The sequence below is a fragment of the Mus musculus genome, chromosome 16 (genome assembly GCF_000001635.26).
Source record: "Mus musculus strain C57BL/6J chromosome 16, GRCm38.p6 C57BL/6J".
Lineage (NCBI taxonomy): Eukaryota > Metazoa > Chordata > Mammalia > Rodentia > Muridae > Mus > Mus musculus.
In genome coordinates, this window is record NC_000082.6 from 22022289 (window position 1) to 22044763 (window position 22475).

General features: G+C 43.3%; 1 protein-coding gene across 8 annotated transcripts in view; it reads left to right on the forward strand.

The window, feature by feature from the left end:
- Senp2 (SUMO/sentrin specific peptidase 2) overlaps positions 1–22475 on the forward strand; it is a 39838-nt gene that overhangs the window by 12857 nt on the left and 4506 nt on the right. For 4 of the 8 annotated variants that reach the window (XM_006522688.3, XM_006522689.4, XM_030249324.1 and 1 more), the window contains 11 exons: positions 1352–1520; positions 4351–4451; positions 5681–5775; positions 6253–6304; positions 9816–9876; positions 14182–14358; positions 16234–16380; positions 18152–18355; positions 19034–19113; positions 20682–20766; positions 21925–22020. In XM_006522688.3, the coding sequence (XP_006522751.1) occupies positions 1352–1520; positions 4351–4451; positions 5681–5775; positions 6253–6304; positions 9816–9876; positions 14182–14358; positions 16234–16380; positions 18152–18355; positions 19034–19113; positions 20682–20766; positions 21925–22020 (1267 nt within the window). Of the gene's footprint in view, positions 1–1351; positions 1521–4350; positions 4452–5680; positions 5776–6252; positions 6305–9815; positions 9877–11082; positions 14359–16233; positions 16381–18151; positions 18356–19033; positions 19114–20681; positions 20767–21924; positions 22021–22475 lie in introns of all 8 variants that reach the window. The other 4 variants (NR_027488.1, NM_029457.3, NM_001357424.1 and 1 more) reach the window with 2 other exon arrangements.

The window sequence follows — 22475 nt, forward strand, 5'->3', positions numbered from 1 at the left end:
AGATGTAACTTGAGTTCTACAGTTCTGATGCCCTCTTCTGGCCTCTATGGGTACTGCATGCACACCTTGCACAGATGTACATATAGACAAAAGCACTTATACATAAAATAATAAAATACATATTTAAAACATTTTAAAATGAAAGTCTGCTGTGGTAGTATACACCTTTAATTCCAGAACTTGGGAGGCATAGGTTGGTAATGTCAAGTTCAAGGACAACCTGGTCTGTATATAGCCAGTTGGAGTCCAGCTAACGTTATATAGGGAGACCCTGTCTCAAAAAGAAAAGGGGAGTTTGGGGGAAGGGGAGAGGCTGACTGCCTAATTAAAACTGGGGTGCTCTGAATTTGGGTGAAAGATAAATTGTAGAGGTAGGAGGGAAAGTAGTAATTGACACAAGAGTATCTTGTATCAGAGCATGAAGGAGAACTGAAAGATTCGTGAAACTCCAGCCCAACTTGGGGGAAAGCTTGATTGGTATTTAGTGGCCAAATAGGAGACAATTTAAACATCAAAATGAATAAAGCTTGTAACACCAATATCGGGGCATGGGTGTATACTGTGTAAAGGCAGATCTCCATAGGAAATGCTGAGAAAAGAGTGCAGAAGGCATGCGAGACAGTGACTGTCACAGTAATGAGTGCATGGGTGAGCCTTGGTTGAGCTAAAGTGGGGATTTGATAAGGCCTAGAATACTTATATTAGCATTACAATTTCCCCCCCTAAATTGCTTTTAATTATAAAGGAGAGAAAAGTGACTTGTTACAGAGAAATCAACCTGATACTTGAGACTACCTAAATAGATAATTGGTGCCGGCAGTGGCACAGGAGAGCAGCCTCCAAGCATATTGCACTGAGGTGGACATCATCACTCACTCTTATATCTAAACTTACCTGTGAAAGTAGTTTATGAAATGAAAATGCATTCTACAAAACCACAGGCCTGTACTCTATTTTTAAGTTAAAGATGCAACAAAATTCAGTGTGAAATCTGAGTAGCTAGGACTGTAGGCATACTGCACTGTCCCAGCATAGGAATTGCTAGCATGTAGCTGGTATTTCCATGGTGCCCAGCGAGTAAAGGACAAGTATATAATTCAAGAGAGAGGAATATGCTGTGGGGGCTTAATCTGGGGCTGGGGCCGGAACCCTGGCTATGAGGACACCTTTCATATGACAGCTCTAGTAGTCAGAACAGACATTCCATAGTGAAATGCTTGTATGTCTAACATTGCAAATGGTGACTGTTTAGAAATGAGTGGTCTTAAACCAGATCAGCAGAATAGTTGGGTGACTAGCAGCTTGGATCTCAAGTCCATGATCCAGTCTTTCATTTTCTTTTATTCTCCAGTTTTACGCTGAAATCGGAAGGCTATAATAGAAGGCCAAGTGGTCGTCGCCATAGCAAAAGCAATCCAGAGAGTTCCTTAACATGGAAGCCTCAGGAGCAAGGTGTGACAGAGATGATTTCTGAAGAGGGTGGCAAGGGTGTGAGGCGTCCCCACTGCACCGTGGAGGAGGTAAGCCCTTTTAGCCTGGTATCTTTTTTATCTTTATTTTTAATTTTTCTTTTTATTCTCTTATTAAATATTTTTTATTATTTATTAAATATTTTCTTCATTTATATTCCCTTTCCTAGTTTCCCCTCCGAAAAGCCCCTATCCCCTCCCGTCCTCCCCCTGCTCTGCAGCCCACCCACTCCTGCTTCCTGGCCCAGGCATTCCCCTATATTGGGGCATAGAACCTTCATAGGACCTAGGGCCTCTCTTCACATTGATGACAGACTAGGCCATCCTCTGCTGCATATGCAGCTGGAGCCATAAGTCCCACCATGTGTTTTCTTTGATTGGTGGTTTAGTCCCAGGGAACTCCAGTGGTACTGGTTAGTTCATATTGTTGTTCCTTCTATGGGGCTGCAAACCCCTTCAGCTCCTTGGTACTTTCTCTAGCTCCTTTATTGGGGAACCCTGTTAGCCTGAAATCTTAAAGAAATGTTTTTAATGATTTTTTAAGTAATAATTTGTGTTCTATGACATAAAATTCAAAATGTACCAAAAGGGTACAGCAATTAAAAGTGTCCCAGCATCCCTTCCCTGCCTGGCCTCCTCACCTGCTTTGACTCACCGTACCTACGGTTGCTGTGCAGACCGTGCTACTCTAGACGCTGAGTGTCAGATGCCAGGTCCACTGACAAAGAAGGAAGGAATCCTGGAGGAAGAGATTACTTTTTAATTATATGTTTTGAAGACAGGCTCTCTTTACATAACCCTGGCTGTCCTAGAACTTAGTATGTAGACCAGGCTGGCCTTGAACACACAGAAATGTGCCCGCCTCTGCCTCCTGAGTGCTAGGATTACACAGAGCACCACACGCCTTGCCTGGCTGATTTGTGTAAACCTTCATAAGTGTGACTGAGTAAAGGTGGTAAGTGCTGCTCCACGCTTCCCTTCACCTTCCCGAGCGCTTAGTGCGGCGAGGAGACAGGGCTTCATTCTCTCTTGAGATCTTCATTCATTTCTGTCTCTAGCATTCCCCAGTACCATCAGCTATTTTAATTTGACAGTTGGTTTTGTGAGCTATTTGTCCCAGATACTGCACTAGTTTTAAGTAATTTAGTATCTGAATCCCGAATACATTTGGCCCCTGCCTTCATGAGTTTTACATAAATAACTTATAATTCAGCAGAAAGGCCAAGGGAATAGTGGGCCAGAGGCTGAGAGTTTTAAGAAGAGAAACTTTAGTGCTTTAAGAGATCTTCAATGACTGTGTAGGCAGATTGTAGAACAATGGGTAGTCAGTCTTATAAATGTGTTTGCCAATTGAGAATATCACAGAGCATTTAGGGAGAACCTGAGGCCCAAATTGCAGCTCTGGATAAATACGTCACTGACCAAAATGCCCTTTGTGTTTAGGGGGGAGATGCTGACGTCAGTTTTGGATTTTGTTTAAAGTGCCCATGAAACGTGCCAGAAGACCTCTCCTGTAATCTCTGGATATATGCGATGGGAATTTTGAGAAGAAGGCAGTGTTAGAGACACACATTTCTGGATTCTCTACATTTTGATGTCATTTAATTCAAGTGAGCTGAAAAGATGATTCAGGGAAGACTGTAGTGTGAGAGGAGCTCTGGGCATTTATGGCAGGCAGAAGAAAGTAGTCTGCAGTGCAGACTGAGGAGGAGGAGGAGGAGAGCAATCACAAGAGTTTCTTGGTCAGGAAGGACCAGGCGAGGTGAGCTGGATGAGATGCTAAAGGGTGACCATACAGCACAGGACTGAACCCATGCAGAGTAATGTGGCTACAAGGCCACTGGGGATACACACGGGGAGACCACTCCAACTAGAAAGTCAGGAGCCGCAAATTTCTTGCTATAAAGTGGATTATTTCTGCTGATGTTTTCTGTTCAACTCAGTTTTCTTCAGCATAGTTCTGTCAAAGATGCAAATACCTCCACGATCTAACACAGTGGTTCTCACCGTTCCCAATGCTGCAACTCTTTAATACTGTTTCTCATGCTCTGGTGACCCCAACTATAAAATTATTTTCATTGTTGCTACTTCATAACTGTAATTTTGCTTCTGAAATGAATTGTAAATATCTGTGTTCTCTAGTGGTCTTAGGGCGACCCCTGTGAAAGGGTCATTCAACTCCCAAAGGGGTTCTCGACCCACAGATTGAGGACTTTGGGTCTAACAGATAGTGTAAATAGTGAAGCAGAGTGGAAAGCAAGTGGCCGGCCTAAAGGGGAGGGCTCCATGTAGTTGTTCTCTAAAGAGCTCAGGATTTGGTTTTTTTTCTTTTTCTCTTTTGTTTTTTGAGACAGGGTTTCTCTATGTAGCCCCTAGCTGTCTTGGAACTCATTTTGTAGACTAGGCTGGCCTCGAACTCAGAAATCCGCCTGCCTCTGCCTCCCGAGTGCTGGGATTAAAGGCGTGTGCTACCACGCCTGGCAGGATTTGGGATTTTTTTTATTATTATTTATATTATTATTATTATTTATTTATTTATTTATTTATTTATTTATTTATTTATATGAACACACTGTAGCTGTCTTCAGACACACCAGAAGAGGGCATCAGATCCCATTACAGATGGTTGTGAGCCACCATGTGGTTGCTGGGATTTGAACTCAGGGCCTCTGGAAGAGCAGTCAGTGCTCTTAACCACTGAGCCATCTCCCCAGCCCTGGGATTTTTAAAGAAGTATAAAACTAGAATTTGACTAAAGCAACTCTAAGAGCAATGTGCTCCAAGTGAAGTCTGTCTGTGGCTACCTCTCCCCGGCTAGTGTCTACTTAGATCTGAGGCTAAGTTTCTGTGCTACTACTCACCTCGCGTACTTTATATTCAGGGTGTCCAAAAGGATGAAAGAGAAAAGTATCGAAAGTTATTGGAGCGACTTAAAGAAGGTGCTCATGGAAGCACGTTCCCTCCCACGGTTTCACACCACAGGTAAGAGAAATTGCTTTGTGAGACTTTTTCCTTAGTACAGATCCATTTTTTTGGTTTTAGAGCGGTGATGGTGTGAAGAGAACTGCGGTGTAGTTTGTCTGACACTGTACACAGTGCTTAGACAACGTCTGATATTACACAGTGGCTACAGAATGGGATTTTCTGTTAGTTTTACAGTCCTTTGCCCACATGAATTCTTTTTTCTTTCTTTCTTTTTTTTTTTTTTTTTGTTTGTTTGTTTTTTGTATTTTGAGAAAGAGTTTCTCTGTGTGTAGTCTTGACTGTCCTGGAACTCACTCTGTAGACCAGGCTGGCCTCAAACTCACAGTGATCTGCCTGCGTCTGCTTCCTGAATTCTGCTGGGATTGAAGGTGTACACCACCACTGCCTGGCTGGGTTTGTTTATTTGTTTGTTTTGATTTTTTGTTTTGTTTTGTTTTGTTGTTTTTCAAGACAAGATCTCACTATCTAGCATAGGCTAGCTTGGAATTTATAGTTCTCTACCTCCACTTCCCACTTGCTGGGATTATATTCATTTGATACCACATCTAACTCACATGAACTCTTACTCATGTAGCAAAAGGAAATCCCCTCCCAGACTTGTCAACACAAATACTTCCCACAACGTCTGTCTGTCTGTCTGCCTGCCTGCCTTTGTCCTGGTTCCTTCCTGCTGCCCAGCTTTTCCTTCCCTTTTTTGCTTCCTTCTTTACCCTGTCACAGTCTTTGTATTTCATTTTCCTTGCCTTACACACACACACACACACACACACACACACACACACACACACACACACACACACACAATCTCTGAGGCATCTGGTGATTGCACTTTAGCATCTTCTGCTTAGAAACAAGATTAAAGTCAACTAGTCATAAGGACTTTGCTTCTGACATTGCAGATAAGTGAGGGTGGAGAGGAAGTGATGTCTGATCTGGAGAGGTGGGCAGGAATGTGCAGGTCCAGAGTGTCAGCTCATCTTGTAACTTAGCACGTGATTGCAAAGACGCAGAGTCTCATAAGTATGGAACTAGCAAGTTGAGTCACAGCATTGTCTAGCTTATTGAATGCAGAAAGAATGAATTGTTATCTGGGAATTTTAACTTTAGCCGTTACGTATCGTAGGTTTTGTTGTTCTCCTGCTATGGGTTGGGATGGGAATACTTGTACTCTAAGGTCTGTCTCCCCTTGTATGTGATCTTATCTTCCTCACTGTTGTCTTTCTAAGTTCTCAGAGAATTCAGATGGACACATTAAAGACCAAAGGCTGGGTGGAGGAGCAGAATCATGGCGTCAGAACAACCCATTTTGTTCCAAAACAGTGTGAGTTCCACATTTAGCTCTTTCTTAAGACACTGCCCATAGTTTATGTGAGAGCACGCTACTGAAATATGGTATACCAGGCCATAAAATATTGTCAGGCTTCAAGACATTGGCTAGCACTTATCTAGTACCTGAAGTTTTATTTTAAAAAAGAAAACTGTTTTGAGATTAAGTTGATTGTTGAAATGCCTGTATAGTATTGTATTTTGTGAGATTAAAATTGATTTACTTCCTTATATTTCTCCAATAACTGTTCACTGAATGACTTTAGCTTATGGAATGAACTGGTATCAGTTGTGCTCAGGATTTAAGGAAGAAAAAGTTACATGTACTTTAGGTGCTTCTTTGTGAGGCCCCCAGTGCTTTTTAACTCACATTAGCATCGATGCAGACAAATGTGCTGGTCCTTGCAATCTGTGGATTGAAATGCCAGCCTGTGATTGGTTAGTAAAGGATCTTTTCTTTCCATCCCCACAGATAGAGTTGTTGAAACAAGAGGACCTCTCTGTTCAATGAGAAGTGAAAAGAGGTACATGGCTCATTTAATTCTAAGATTTCATTTAGAATTAAGTTTTCTCACTTTGCAAATTACATTTACAAATAACCATGAGGAACTGTGAGTCTCCTCGGTATGGTAGCTAGTCAGCACTCAGGAATAAGCGAATAGTTCTTAAGTTGGGCCCTTCCCAGATGTCTCTCATCCCTCAGTTATAAGGGCTTGTGGGCAAGTAGGTGCTTCTTAAGAGCATGGGTCTCCAGTGGCCACTGTCTTGAGCATAGGAATGATGAATGAAGGCTGTCCTGCTGTCCTTGGGGTTCTGGGTGGTTATTACTTTATAGCAGACTTGCCAGCTGTGGCCAAGAGTCCAGATATGGTCCATCTGACTGTGTTTGTTTTGTTTTGTTTGAGACAGGGTTTCTCTGTATAGCCCTGGCTGTCCTCAGAGGCCACAGCAGCTGAGGGCCTCACTCTGTAGACCAGGCTGGCCTCAAACTCAGAAATCCGCCTGTCTCTGCCTCCCAAGTGCTGGGATTAAAGGCGTGCGCCACCACCGCCCGGTTCTGCCTTTGTTAAGGAAACCACATGGGTGAAGAGGTTGTGAATGAAGCTACTAGCGCTTGTGTGCTTGATGGCAGCAGAGTCCAGAGAGGCTCCAGATGCCCTAGAATTGGAACTAGAGCTACAAAAGGTTGGGAGCCACCGTGTGGATGTGGGAACTTTGCAGAGTAGCAAGTATTCTTCAAAAAGGCTCGTGTAAGACTTCAGGCAACAATTAGCTGAGAGCCCATATAAATGCAAATGATGTACTTCTGTTTATACTGTGGCACAGGGTAAATAGTACATCCTCAAAGTAACTAATGGGGCAATGAGAAAGGAGTAGTGAGACCAAAGCAAGATCACAGCTCAGCAGGGACAACATGTGTAAAGTCTTAGGATAGGAGGTGGCAGGTTATGAGCTTGGTTACCCTGGGCCTTGCATTTGCGGTTCTGTGGACAGTCATGAGTTGTGTGTGTTACGCATGGCTTTCCTCCAACACACCAGAGTCTGCATTGACACTGAGGCTTTACTGTTGCCCTCCCAAACCTCCCCACAGGGAGGCTAATCCTGTTACACATTGCCTAGTCTCCAGGCTCTTGGAAATCAGGTAAACTCCTCAATGATCCTATAACTCCTACATACTGTATGCTTGCAAAAACAGTACCACGTGGACAAAACTGAGGTCTCTGACCAGCTTGACGAAAGCAGCTGTGTCCTCTTGAGTGTTTAGGTGGCTGACCCATAGGCGGCTCTCTGTGAGGAGGGTGCCTTTGTTCTCAAGGCTGTCTTTAAAATGAACATCCGGGGCTGGCAAGATGGCTCCAATGCTTGCCACCAAATCTGAAGTCCCAAGTGTGATTCCCAAAGATCACATAGTGGAGAACACCAGCTTCTTTAGGCTGCCCTCTGATGGATACATGTGTGTCACAGGTCATTTGCTGCCCCTCAGATAGATAAGTGTAAGATTGCAGGAAACAATAGGGTAGTAATGAGTTGGGAGTTTTATGCTCTAAAGCCCATGGCCAGTTCCTTACTCTAGGAAGAATATCTAAGGGTTTCTTCCGGTCAGGGGTGCTGGGGTGAGCCCTAGCAGTGCTAGTTGTTTTTAATAATTGCATCACCTTGTCAGTGTGTCAGTTTTTCTTCCTTCCTTCCTTCCTTCCTTCCTTCCTTCCTTCCTTCCTTCCTTCCTTTCTTTCTTTCTTTCTTCTTGATTTATTTATTTTTATGTATATGAGTACATTTTAACTGTACACATGGTTGTGAGCCTTCATGTGGTTGTTGGGAATTGAATTTTAGAGCCTCTGCTCACTCCGGTCAGCCCCATTCACTTCGGCTCAAAGATTTATTTATTATTATATGTAAGTACACTGTAGTTGTCTTCAGACTCGCCAGAAGTCAGATCTCATTATGGGTGGTTGTGAGCCATCATGTGGTTGCTAGGATTTGAACTCAGGACCTTCAGAAGAACAGTCAGTACTCTTACTTGCTGAGCCACCTCACCAACCCAGTGTGTTGGTTTCAAATCCCTTTGCTCTACATTTTCCTTCCAAGTTTTTCTGTACACTTAGCTAAACTACCTTTCAAATTCCTTAGTTTGTTACTGCTTGCCCACCTCTTTTTATTTTTAAAGGAATGGGCAGGCAGTGTATATGTATACATGCATGTAGAAGTCAAAGGTAGAGACAGTAGAGAGGCACAGTCTCTCATTGAACTGGAATTGATTTTAATGGATTTGGCTAAACTGGCTGCCTAGCAAGCCTCAGCCCACATTGTACACATGAGCCCTTGCACACAGATTTTACATGGATACTGAACCAAACTCAGTATTTTGCCAACTCATATACCTCCTCAGCTCCCTTTTTCCGGTCTTTTGAGGCAGGATCTGTGATGGCTTGTATATGCTTGGCCCAGAGAGTGGCACTATTAGAAAGTGTGACCTGGTTGGAGTAGGTGTGTCACTGTAGGCATGGACTTAAGACCCTCACCCTAGCTGCCTGGAAGTCAGTCTTCCACTAGCAGCCTTCAGATGAAGATATAGAGCTCTCAGCTTTGCCTGCACCATGCCTGCCTGGATGATGCAGTGCTCTTGCCTTAATGATACTGGACTGAACCTGTAAGCCAGCCCCAATTAAATGTTGTCCTTTATAAGACTTGCCTTGGTCATGGTGTCTGTTCACAGCAGTCAAACCCTGATTAAGACAGGGTCTTACTATGTAAGGCTGACTGCAACTCATGATCCTCTGCCCACTGAATGCAGAGTTTACAGGCATAGACTACCTCTTCCTGAGTGCCAGCCTCTTAAATTACCCTCAGGAAAGGGTCGTGGATGCAGAGAAAATGGAGCCACTTTTACCTAGTAGTATCATTGCCCTTTCTGAACCTACCAAGTCCTGTCTAGTGTCTGTATTTCTCCCTCACATTCTGGTCTTCTGTCAGAAGACCCCATTACAGCATTCTAGAATGTCTCTCTTTAACCTAGATCTGCATTTTTTCCCATATTCTTCTTCAGATTAGTTCCAACATTGTAAGAGCCACAGAGAGGTTGGTCACAACAGCAACCCCACTTTTCTAGCATTTATTTTTCATGTTAGTTTTCTTCCATTGCTGCTAAAATGCCTGACACAAATGACCTAAGGGAGGAAGGGTTTTAGAGAAGTCAGTCTGTATGTAGTGCTGAGGAAAGCATTAGAATGACACGGTCTGTTTATGGCAGACCAGGAAGCAGAGACAGGGCAGTGCCAGCACTGGTTTTGTTTAGACACTAATAAATCCTAATTTTAAATTAAAAAAAAAAAAAAAAAAAGGTTTGAGACAGTCTCATTTAGCTAGCCTCAAACTCATTATGTTGCCTTGAGCTACTGGTCTTCCTGCCTCCACTTCCCTGGTTCTGGGATTACAGATGTGCACTATTATCACCAGTTTCAATGTTACTTGTGGAACTAACATGTGTCATTTAAACAGCAGAACTCTGTAAATCTGTAATGGTTTCCTCTCCAGGTATTCAAAAGGGAAAGCTGATACAGAGAAGGTGGTGGGACTCCGATTTGAAAAGGAAGGTGTAAGTAGAATCCCTTGGTAAATGTTAGATCTGCCTTGTCACTGGACTGACATTTTGATGCCACCAGAAACAAGGAAGTAGCCCTGGCTGTCCTAGAACTAGCTCTGTAGACCAGGCTGGCCTTGAATTCGTAGACATCTACCTCCCAAGTACTGAGACTAAAGGTGTATTCCACCACTACCCAGTCTACTTTTAATGTAAGTATTAGAATCAGTGTTTCAGTATCTCTGTAGGCATGTTCAGGTTTTTAATAACAAAGTTATTTTGTTAAACATTTACTATCTGGCAGAAATCAATGTCAATCTATCTCAGTCCCCACCCCATGTGGTCTTACTCTGCAGCCTTGCTATATAGACCAGACTGGCCTCAAACTTGTAGAGATCCACCTGCCTCCTGATTAATGAACCCTCTGCTGGGATTACAGGGATGCACCACCACACCCACACAGAAATGTATTTCTTAATAAATGCAACTGAAGCTTTGTGTTACTTACATTTTATTTGCATAGAGTTACAGAAGTGGTCCTAAAACATCCCCTTATCTAATGTTCTCTGTTTCCTGTGATTCCAGATGCACTCTTTTTTGTTTAACTATCATTTATCAGCCATTAGTCAAAACAGAATGCTTATAATCTTAGCACTCAGGGAGGACCAAATCTAGACAGTTAAGCCAGTCTAGACAGCAAAGTGTGAGCTAGTCTTTCTGTAAAATGAAGGAGTGAATGGGAACTACCAGGCAGTCAGAAAGAATGAAGAAAGCTCACTGGTGTCTTGAGACTCTCTAGCTCTACTCTAAAAGTTCTGTTTCTAAATACATTTCCTAACAAACTTATAAGGTGTCAACTTTGTATCTGTGGGCAAGTGCTCCATTCCTGGTCCTAATCTCCAGTCCTTGTAGAGGCTTTCACTACTTAATCAGTGGCCATTGGTGACAACTTCCTGTTTAGTGCATTTCCTACAGTACTTTGTTTTCTATGGTATAAACATGAACTAGAGGAGTAGACTGTAGGTCAGTGGTAGAGTGTTTGTCTAGCATGGTAAAGGTCTTAGACTCCAACCCTTACACAGAAAAGGAATAAATAAATAAAAGCAGCTTTAACTACCACAGGATGACTTTGAATAAGAAGTAGATTCCTCTGTGTGATGCTCTGTAGCCCATACCTTGTACCTTTCTGAACTTTACAAACATGTTTTATCTACATTTTAGAATGGGATAGTCTTACACGCATTCACGACCGGCCAGGAAGAACACAGCAAACCAGAATCTTCTGCGGCAAAACTTTATTGCTTACATCTTCAGGAGTAAGAGAGCAAGAGTGCAAGAGTGCAAGAGTGCAAGAGAGAGAGCAAGAGAGAGAAAAAGAACAAGAAAGCAAGAGAAAGAATGGCAAAACCCCGTCCCTTTTAAGGAGAATTATCCTCCGCCTAGGACGTATTACTCCCTGATTGGCTGCAGCCCATCGGCCCAGTTGTCATCACGGGAAAGGCAGAACACGTGGCGGGAAAACTGCCCCTGCACGTGTGCAGATTATGTTTACTACTTAGAACACAGCTGTCAGCGCCATCTTATAATGGCAAATGTGAGGGCGGCTTCCCACAGATCCCCCTTTTCTTTTAATAAGAGCAATAGGCCACCCATATTAATGAGAGTGGAGATAGAGGTCAAATCCCCAGTGTGCAGGTAAAGGAGCCATGTACAGGATTAGCTCTTAGGCTCACAGGCTTTTACCCAGAGCAACCCTGACCTGCTCCCGTGTCGTTTTTCCTGGGGGAAGGGAACTAGGACACTGAACCTTCTTGAAAAATGACATGTCTCCCTAGAATAGGCTCATATATGCCGCAGAGCCCTTCTACTGCAGTGCTTAGCCGTGCAACTCTCTCGGGCTGCTGAAGCACACTCACTCTATCCCGTGCAATGAGACTAGCCTCGTGGGGTGCAAGAGCTGAATGGCCAGCGACCTATTGCTTAAGCATAGATATATCAGGGGAAGCACCATGTTCTAGAGCTGCAAGTGCCTGGGCAATAACCACCTTGTCTCTCCTAGTTTGGGCCTTAAGCTTACAGACCAACCAGAGAAGCAACACTAATCCACAGCAAAGTGTATCTCCAAATAATATCAATCCCACCCATTCTTTAAAGAAGGAAAATGCTGAGGAGATCCAATTGGGTAATCCTTTGGTCAGGGACAGGTCCAAGCGCGTGGAGTTGACCTGAATGATGGCAAGTCTCAATTCCCGAAGGGTCTGTTCAAATTCAGCCGTCCAATTCTGTAACATATACTGAGAAAGACTTTTTGACAAATTAGCTGCCCTAGTAAATTTCTCATTCTGAATGGAAGTAACGCACAATGAGGGGTCCCCCAAGCTCCCGACAAATCCTGAGCCAGTCTTGTAAACCTTTGTTCTTTCTTGGGGCTATGGCCGCTCTGCATTCCTGCGTGGCTTGCTCATAAATAAGCTATTCTACCAGAGGTGCGGCTTGCTCTGAATCTCCAAAAATATGCTCTGCTGCCTCTGTCATTCTGGCCACAAAATCTGAGAAGGACTCCTGAGGTCCCTGGACGATCTTTGTTAGTTGTCCAGTGGCTTCACCTGCTTGGGAGAGCGCCTTCCAGGCCCTAATAGCCTTTTCATCTGATTCAGAACTACTAAGAACTGGCTCCTTGAGCTCATCTAGTGATGAGTATAGGCTCCTTCTCCTAGAGACCTCCGCTAATTGATCTTTTTTCTTTTCCTTCCTTCTAATCTCTCCCCAGGTATTCTTACCTGACCTAAACTTTTCCTCGGGTTCAAGACCCGTGGAAAGGCCTGTATACTTATTTTGTGTACCATATTTCCTCTTTGCTCCTACTCTCTCTCCCCGCTTTACTTCTGATAGATTGCCCTGAATTTCATCCAGAATTTTCAGCCCTGCCTTAACCGCTTGATAACATGTGAAAAGGAACAAAAAGGCTCCTAACACTAGAGAAAGTTCAAGGCCAAACATACCTTGTAAAGCTATTTCCCACTTTACTTCTGATAGACTGTCTTGAATTTCGTTAGAAAGTTCAAGGCCAGACGTACCTTGTAAAGCTATTTCCCACTTTACTTCTGATAGACTGTCTTGAATTTCGTTAGAAAGTTCAAGACCAGACGTACCTTGTAAAGCTATACTTACGGGTACCCTGTTCCCCAGCTGAAGAGTTCTGAATTCACGCAGTTGAATCCTTCTCAACAGTCTGTTTTGCGGGAACACTTCATTACCATGACCCGCAGTTCTGGTTCCGGAATGAGGGATCTTCCTTGCGCCGGTGATGGTAACCGTCCCAGGTTTTCTCGTCCCAGGTCTTCTCATCCTGGGTCTTCTCGTCCCGGGTTTTCTCGTCCCAGGTCTTCTCGTCCCGGGTCTCAGCACCAACTCTTACACGCATTCACGACCGGCCAGGAAGAACACAGCAAACCAGAATCTTCTGCGGCAAAACTTTATTGCTTACATCTTCAGGAGTAAGAGAGCAAGAGAGCAAGAGTGCAAGAGTGCAAGAGAGAGAGAGAGCAAGAGAGAGAAAAAGAACAAGAAAGCAAGAGAAAGAATGGCAAAACCCCGTCCCTTTTAAGGAGAATTATCCTCCGCCTAGGACGTATTACTCCCTGATTGGCTGCAGCCCATCGGCCCAGTTGTCATCACGGGAAAGGCAGAACACGTGGCGGGAAAACTGCCCCTGCACGTGTGCAGATTATGTTTACTACTTAGAACACAGCTGTCAGCGCCATCTTATAATGGCAAATGTGAGGGCGGCTTCCCACAGGATAGGAACTGAAAATGTTTCCCTTCCTAGTTCCAGAGGAATGGTGTTTCTGTTTGTAACTGATCTGCCCTGTGGGTCTATGTTTGACTCTGAAGCTTATGTTCACCTTTACCAGGGCGGGCGGGCAGGTCTGTTTCACCATCAGGACAGCTGCTAAATCTCATAGTCATTGTCTCTCTTCACGGCAATGATAGACTTTTACATTTTTTAAAAAATTTCATAAACCTTGTTAAAAAACATCACACACCAAAGCTGACTAGACCCTAAATCTGCATGTCAGTGGGCTGTGCAGTAGAGGAGCTCCTTGGGATGGAAGCCGTGGGGCATCACGTGGGGTCTTACCTGTCACTATCCAGTATATCTTTATGCACGTATTCACTACCCAATGTGGAGTTCCATAGTGGAGTTAAAACTAGAAAATAGTTTCTTCCATAACTTGTACAGTGTTTTCTCTTCTGTATGCACTGTTGCATTATGTGTACAAAATCAAGCATTGTCAATGTTGGAACTTTTTTGGTCAGACAAGAGGACACCAAATGGAGCCTGATCTGTCAGAAGAAGTGTCTGCCCGACTTCGTCTAGGAAGTGGAAGCAATGGCTTACTCAGAAGGAAAATATCAGTGCTTGAGATAAAGGAAAAGAACTTCCCGAGCAAAGAGAAGGACAGAAGAACGGAAGACCTCTTTGAATTTACAGAGGTATAGTTCTGTGTGTGGGTCAGAGTTAGATGGCATTCAGACTCTAAACTGAAGTGCAGCTTTGCTTTGAGAAATTTCTCCAGATAAGGAATATATGAAGTTTAAAAAACACAAAACAGGGGCTGGTGAGATGGCTCAGTGGGTAAGAGCACCCGACTGCTCTTCCGAAGGTCCAGAGTTCAAATCCCAGCAACCACATGGTGGCTCACAACCATCCGTAACAAGATCTGACTCCCTCTTCTGGTGTGTCTGAAGACAGCTACAGTGTACTTACATAAAATAATAAATAAATCTTTAAAAAAAAAAAAAACACAAAACAAGCCGGGCAGTGGTGGTGCACGCCTTTAATCCCAGCACTCGGGAGGCAGAGGCAGGCGGATTTCTGGGTTCGAGGCCAGCCTGGTCTACAAAGAGAGTTACAGGACAGCCAGGGCTATACAGAGAAACCCTGTCTTGAAAAAACCAACCCGCCAGCACCCCCCCCCCCAAAAACCACACACACACACAAAACAAAGCCTCCAGGTCTGCTCATTTATCTATATTGATCACTCATGTGGGGGTGGATCAACTAGAATTGGTGTGGGTGGGGTTTTTGGTGGTTGGTTGGTTGGTTAATTTTGATTTCTTTTTTCCCTTTTCTGTTTCTGTTTCTGAAACTGGGTCTAGGTGGTTACTTAGCCCAGGATGGTCTGGCATTCATGACAATCCTCTTGCCATGAGCCTCATCGTAGTTAAAATTCCTAGTTTAAAAGGGACTTTTCATACTGAATCAAGAACCCTGTTATCCTGGTGTGTGTGGAGGGGTCTCACTTAGCATGGATGTCTCTAATGCTTACAGTCACTGCACATGAAGTTCTTGTAGCTTCATTTTTTACTGCCATGATAATATAACCTGTCACAAAGTGTCTTAGGGGAAAGAGCTTACTGCAGGTCCCATTTCCAGGTGTGAGTTTGTATGTTCCAGCTGGGCATGTCACATCCATGCATGGATGCATAGCCACTTACTTGCTCATACTCAGGCTATGCTGGGTCCCCCCACAGCAGTTTGCCGCAGTTAGCTTCATTAAGACAGACTCCACAGGCATACCCACAGGGCAAGCAGATGCAGATAATCCCTAGTTGTAATTCTTTTCTCTTGTGATTGATTCTAGGTCCTGTCAAGATGAACATAAAAGCTAACCATGTCAGGTAGAGAGATGAAGCCATAAGATAACAAAATTTTGTGTAAAGGAGAAAAACAATAATGGAAATAATTTTGATTTGGTTCATAAGCTAAATATGCATTTAGCTGCATAAATCATTAAAATAATTCAAGGAGATAGCCATTATTTAAGACTGGTTTGGCTGGGCGGTGGTGGCGCATGCCTTTAATCCCAGCACTTGGGAGGCGGAGGCAGGTGGATTTCTAGGCCAGCCTGATCTACAGAGTGAGTTCCAGGACAGCCAGGGCTACACAGAGAAACCCTGTCTCAAAAAAAAAAAAAAAAAAAAGAAAAGAAAGAAAGAAAGAAATAAAGAAAAGAAAACAAAAAACCCAAAAAACAGAAAGACTGGTTTTGGTTTTGGTTTTGTTCTCATTTTACTTTTTTGAGACAGAGTTTCTTGTGTAGCTCTGGTTATTCTGGAACTCGCTTTGTAGACCAGGCTGGCCTTGAACTCAAGAGATCCGTCTGCCTCTGGTTCCCGAGTGCTGGGATTAGAGGCACGAGCTACCATCATCAACTTATTAAAACTGTTTTACAGTTGTAAATGTGAACGTTTTTCACTGCAGTTTGAATAGTGGTTTTTCTCAAAGATTATCAGGTGTTGCTGAGATGAAAGGTTTTTTTGCAGTCTGAGTCTTTCATGCCTGATGGTGGTTCTATGCTAATGTAGCATCGTCTAATTCAGGACATGGAAAAGGAAATCAGTAATGCCCTGGGCCACGGCCCACCAGATGAGATTTTGAGCAGCGCTTTCAAGTTGCGAATCACCCGCGGAGACATCCAGACCTTAAAGAACTATCATTGGCTCAACGATGAGGTCAGTCCTTCCTCTCCTGCTCTGCCTGTCGGTCTGCTTAGTGTCTGTGGTCAGTGAGCTCAGCCTGGGGGGGAAGCAGCTTCAATTTCTGTTTTGTTGCCCTTTCTTTTAGTGCTGGGGATTGGACCAAGGGTCTCCCACGTTCAACAAGCAGGTGCTCTCTCTGCTCTGAGCTGTATCCTCACCCTCTTTTTTTCTTTTTTTCTTCTAGCTTTTTATTTTGAGAAAAGTTTCCACTAACTTGTCCAGGCTGGCCTATCTTACGTAGCTCAGGCGGGCCCTGACCTCTGTTGTGATCGTCCTGCCTCACTCACCTTATCCTCCTGAGTAACAACAGGTCATAGGCTTTCCCACCAGCCCAGGTGGTGTTCGTTTGTTTTGTTATTCTTCCATACCAGAAATTGACCTGAAGACCTTGTGCAAGCACTGTCCCTGTGAATTGTTCATCCCCTACTAGTAATTTCTAAAGCAAAAGCATATCATTAAAAGTGCAATGTGGTGGCTGTAGTGGCACATGCTTTAAAAATACCAGGCGAACTCAGGAAGCAAAGGCAGGCAGATCTCTGTTCATAGTACATACTGAATTCAGGCCAGCCAGGGCTACGTAGTGAGACACACACACCACACACACACACCGACCCCCAAAATGCATTACCTGCAGTTGTGATGACTACAGAGCCCGATATCAGTGCCTGTAGCTTCCCTGTCTCCTGTTGGTACAGTGGTGCTGAGAAGTGGTGCTGAGCCTTCACATGGGAAGGAAAGGGGACCGTGTAACTCTGTCCTTCTGCTTCTCTTAGTGCTAGCCTCGTCCGTGGGGGTTAAGGTGCTCATGAGAGTCATTGCCTACTGCTGTCATGCTGAGTAGTAGATCCTTTAGAAGGATCTTAGAGCAAGGACAAAAGATGCCGCTGCAGTAAGAGTGCTTGCTCTTCACAGGATCCTTGCTTGCTTCCCAGCTTGGGACTTCATCTCCAGAGGATCTAATGCCTCCACTCAAACCTGTACTCATGTGCATATACCCAATAGATACATGTAATTAAAAAGAAATCTTAGAGTTCTTGATTGATGTGTGTGTTTAAGGCATAGCAAGTGATAACTATAAACAGTCGCTCCATTTGTTATCTGAATCATACATATTCTGCAAAAGCTGGCTTAGTTACTACTACTTTTTCATTTGGCTCTTCAACCAACTGTTCTGTCCTTGAATTTTCTCCCATTTGCTCCATCTCCCTATGTCACAAGCCTAATTACATGGAAATACTATCATTTGTAAATATAAATATGCTTATTATAAAGCTTTTGAAAAACACTTTATATTTGAAAATTTTTGAAGAAATTATTGCTCAAAAGTTCCATAAGTATTTTGACATTTCTCCTCCTGGGAAGTATGTCCAAATTGAGGTGTATTTTGGATGTAGTCCTATAGTTAAGAATTCATTTTTATGCATAACACTTGCATATGCCCTTTCATTATTACATAGAAATGCTATTTATGTGCCTCAAACTTTCAGTCACATGACTTGCTGGGTTTTTTTTTTAGGGAGGTGATTGAGTCCAGGGCCTCACATGTACTAGACAAGCAGGCTGCTGAGGGGCTCAGGCCATGGCCCTTCATCCTTCTGTGCCTTGCTCTTTTGTACTGAGCAGTTGTTGCTAACTTCTTGCGTGCACTGCTCCTTGCCTAAGCATCTCACTCTGACTCTCATAGGAATTTAATTTTGTAATGTATTTGTCATGCTCCACATTATAATCTTTTGATATTTTACAGGTCATTAATTTTTATATGAATCTTTTAGTGGAAAGGAGTAAAAAGCAAGGTTATCCAGCACTTCATGCATTCAGTACATTCTTCTATCCTAAGCTAAAGTCTGGAGGTTACCAAGCAGTGAAAAGATGGACCAAAGGGGTAAATCTCTTCGAACAAGAACTTGTTCTGGTACCTATTCATCGGAAGGTACATTGGAGCCTGGTGGTGAGTTGAGAGGATTCATCGTTGGAGTTTGGGTGTAGACTCCTCCTTTTCTTCCTTTCTCCTTCCCTCTTCTCTTCCCCTTTTCCTCTGTCCTTAGCTCTTTGCTTATCTTGGGGATCAATCCCTAACCTTATATATATTAAGTAGGGATTCTACTGCTAATTGTACCCTAATGTAGATGGTTTCCCTCACAATGAAGGCTGCTCTCACTTTCAGTGAGTGGCAGGCAGCTCCACAGTCCTTTCTCGAAGTGTTGCTGTGCTCAGCTTCAAAAGCTACAAGGCACACTTTGAGGAAGAGCTTTCATCTTTGTCTGGAAAAGTGCAGGAGGAGGTGGATTCAATACTAGAAGGATTGCTAATATTTGTTGACAAATTTCTAGACCTTTGTATAGAAGTTAGAGCATGTTCTATTAATCTCACATCACTCTAAGTCTGTTTTATGTATTGCTACATGTATTAAACATTTAGAGATGCTTTTACTTTTAGAAATAAAAATCTTGCTGCTCACAGCGTTTCTGGCATAGTATGGTAGTGAATGCCTCTGATCAGAGTTCTCAGGAGGCAGAGAGGAAGAGCTGGAATTCAAGGCCAGGCTAGGCTACATAGACCTTGTCTCAGTAAAATCAAACAGCAAAAACAGATGTCTGTCTAAGGATTTCGCCTTTTCCCATTATAGGTGATGGACCTAAGAAAAAAGTGTCTTAAATATCTGGATTCTATGGGACAAAAAGGCCACAGGATCTGTGAGATTCTTCTGTAAGTAAAGTCTGAAAATCTCACTGTGTTCTGTTATTCCTCAATTGGATAATCTCTTGTATTTATGGAATTGTGTTTATGGATCATGGAAAGCAAGTCCTCAGGTCTTTCAGGATAAGGCACAGCCTCTAGAATTGTGGTTGAAATTAGATTTCTTTGGAATTGGTATTCTGGGTATCCTGAAAAATTATTAGCCAAGGAGTCTTGGCCCGTAATCCTGATGCCAACTCATGCCCACGTTTTCTAATAGTGGGACTCATTTCATAGAACTCAGGGACATTAAAGTGTGTGGTTTGTTCAGGCAAATATTCCAAATATAGTAGTCCTCACTGTTGTGAAGTATATATCTAGGTTAGTGTCTACAACCACAGGCATTATAGCACCAACCTGTGTGGACTGCTTTATCCAAAGCATGAAGGTGAGCTGAGCGGTGGTGGCGCACGCCTTTAATCCCAATATCCCAGCACTTGGGAGGCAGAGGCAGGCAGATTTCTGAGTTCGAGGCCAGCCTGGTCTACAGAGTGAGTTCCAGGACAGCCAGGGCTACACAGAGAAACCCTGTCTTGAAAAAACAGAAAAAAAAAAAATTAATAGTCAGAAGATAACTAAATTCTTTACTAAGAGTTTACTTGTTCTTATAATGGAGAATTAAATTTTTCTTGAAAAACAAGCAAATAATGATTTTCCCCCTAACCCAAGCTTCTTTAGAACCTTTAACATGAAGTAATGTGTTTTATCATTGTTTTTTCTACATCTGTAAAGATGTCCATGGGGTTTCTGTCCTTGAGTCCATTTAGATCATTTAGAACATTCATTGAGTTACACATATTGAACCTTTCTTGCATCTCTGGTCAAGTTGCACCGACAGCTTAGTCACTGTGCATGCTCTTTTTGATGTGTTCTTGACTTCAGGTTTTTTGTTGTTGTTTTTTTTTAAATATTTTTTTAAATTTACTTATTATTCTACGTAAGTACACCATAGCTGTCTTCGGACGCACCAGAAGAGGGCGTCAGATCTCATTACGGGTGGTTGTGAGCCACCATGTGGTTGCTGGGATTTGAACTCAGGACCTTCGGAAGAGCAGTCAGTGCTCATACCTGCTGAGCCACCTCACCAGCCCTTGACTTCAGTTTGCAAGTATTTTGTCTGTGTTTAAATTTATCAGGGAAGTTAGTTAATCTCCCTCATCCCCACCCCATGTCTTTATCGGCCTTTGACTTGGAAGTGTTTCTTCCTTTTCTTTCTTCTTCTAGAGTAGCTTGAAAAGCCTGGTATTAGTGGTGAACTCTTTAATTGTAGGTATAGAGAACTAGAAACTTCCAGTGTCTGTTGTAAAGGATTCGCTTTTTATTTTCTTTTAAAGTAAGTATGATATCTTTGAACATGTAAATTTTTTACTAGCATGAGAGGGAAACCTAAAAAATAAAAGTTACATTTCTAAAAAAACAAATAGATCCAGATTTGAGAATGACATCCCTGCTAAATATCACAAAGTTCTTTTTAATCACAGTGAGTGTTCTCTTGGGACTTCATTGATACATTCATTCTTTGTTCTTGTTTTCTTTAGTCAGTATTTACAGGATGAAAGCAAGACCAAAAGAAATACAGATCTCAACCTCTTAGAGTGGACCCACTACAGCATGAAGCCACATGTAAGTGAGGCTCAGGCCTGGACACCTTTCTCTTTCTTCCTTCCTTCCTTTCCTAAAGTGTGCTGTGTGGTGTGTGAGACCCCAGTGTATACATGTGTGTGGTGGGCATGCTACCTATCCTTCCCCAGTTGTAACTGCATTTGGGAATCGAAGGGACTCTGTTGCCATCCAGTGTGAGATTCAGCAGTGGAGTAAGCCTTCCGCTATTCTCCTTCTCATGTATCCCTTATGTCTGCCTGGGGCGATGCAGGCTGGGCACACAGCTTAGTCCATACAGGTTTATTTTCTAATGTTCCCAGCTGTGGTTCTGCCTCAGACAGGACTAACCCTCATGGCACGGTCTTAGTTGATTACAACCTCTGAGATGGTTTTCTCTTCTCACTTGAAACCGTAGGGACCCTCAGCAGCGGGCACTTGTCCTGGTTGTTAAGAGTATGTGAGCTCTGCAGGATTGAAGTAGATTCCTGTGTTCCACATTGATCTGATTGACCCTCTCTTCATCCCCTTTGAAAGTCGATAGTACTTTTGAAATGTCAACAGTATTTTTTTTTAATTAGTTTATTTTACATCCAAACTTCAGTTTCCCCTCCCTTCTCTCCTCCAGTCCTTCCTTCCAACCTTCCCTTCCCCTGACCCACTCTACCCACCTGTCCTCCCTTTCTCTTTAGAACGGGGCTCCGCCCCTGGGTATCAGCCAGCCTTGGCACACCAAGTTGCAGTAAGAGCATCTCTTCCTACTGAGGCTAGACAAAATAGCCCAGTAATGGGGAAGGGTCCCAAAAGCTACCAGAGTCAGAGACAGCCCTGCTCCCACTGTAGGAGTCCATCATGAAGAGTCACTAGTGTTCTTGTAATAAACCAAATGTGGGTCCTCTTATCTCAGCTCTCGCCGTGTGTGCTGGGCTTTGTTTTGCCTTTTAGTAGAGTTCTCACTTCTTCTTTCTTCTATGAATGTTTCTGTGGAGTCTCATGCACTGTACCCGTGGTTAGGGTTTTCTACCACAGAGAATAAGAGGGATTGTGCTTGTATGTGTGTCTGTGTTTGTGCAACAGCAGACTTATCGACCTTTATCATGCTGCTTTCACAGTCTGTTTAGAAAGAGATTAATGATGTCTGTGTAATGATATTTTACCTCTTTTCTGTTTGTTTGGTTTTAGGAGATTCCTCAGCAGTTGAATGGGAGTGACTGTGGAATGTTTACTTGTAAATATGCAGATTATATTTCTAGGGACAAACCTATCACATTCACTCAGGTGAGTCCAGGCTGCTGCTTGTGCACTTAGTTGGTACTATGCTTTGGCAGTGCCTGGCACATTTCAGGCTCTTCAAATGAACAGTACTGTTGCTGAGAACCGTGGGTAAGGCCCCCAGTTGTCAGAAGCAGTGTCCTGCGTGCTCTGTTGCAGCGTGTATTCTCAGGACTGCCCTGCTCTTGAAAGACCAGGGGGATAACTTGCTTGTCCTTCAACTTCATTTGTAACTGGTTCCTGTGTGTTACTGTTACTTTTAGCTAGAGAGAGGCGTGTGAGGATAGATGACAGCAGGGGGAAGGAAGCTGGGCCTGTCCTCACAGGACTCACCCGAGTATAAGATGGAAGCGGGAAGGAATGGGCTTTCCTTTCTGCAAGGTGGTGTACTTGAGAGGAGACACAGGCACATCAGAAGAAATGTTTACATTGCTGTTTGATGGTGGGCTCGCTCTTTGTCC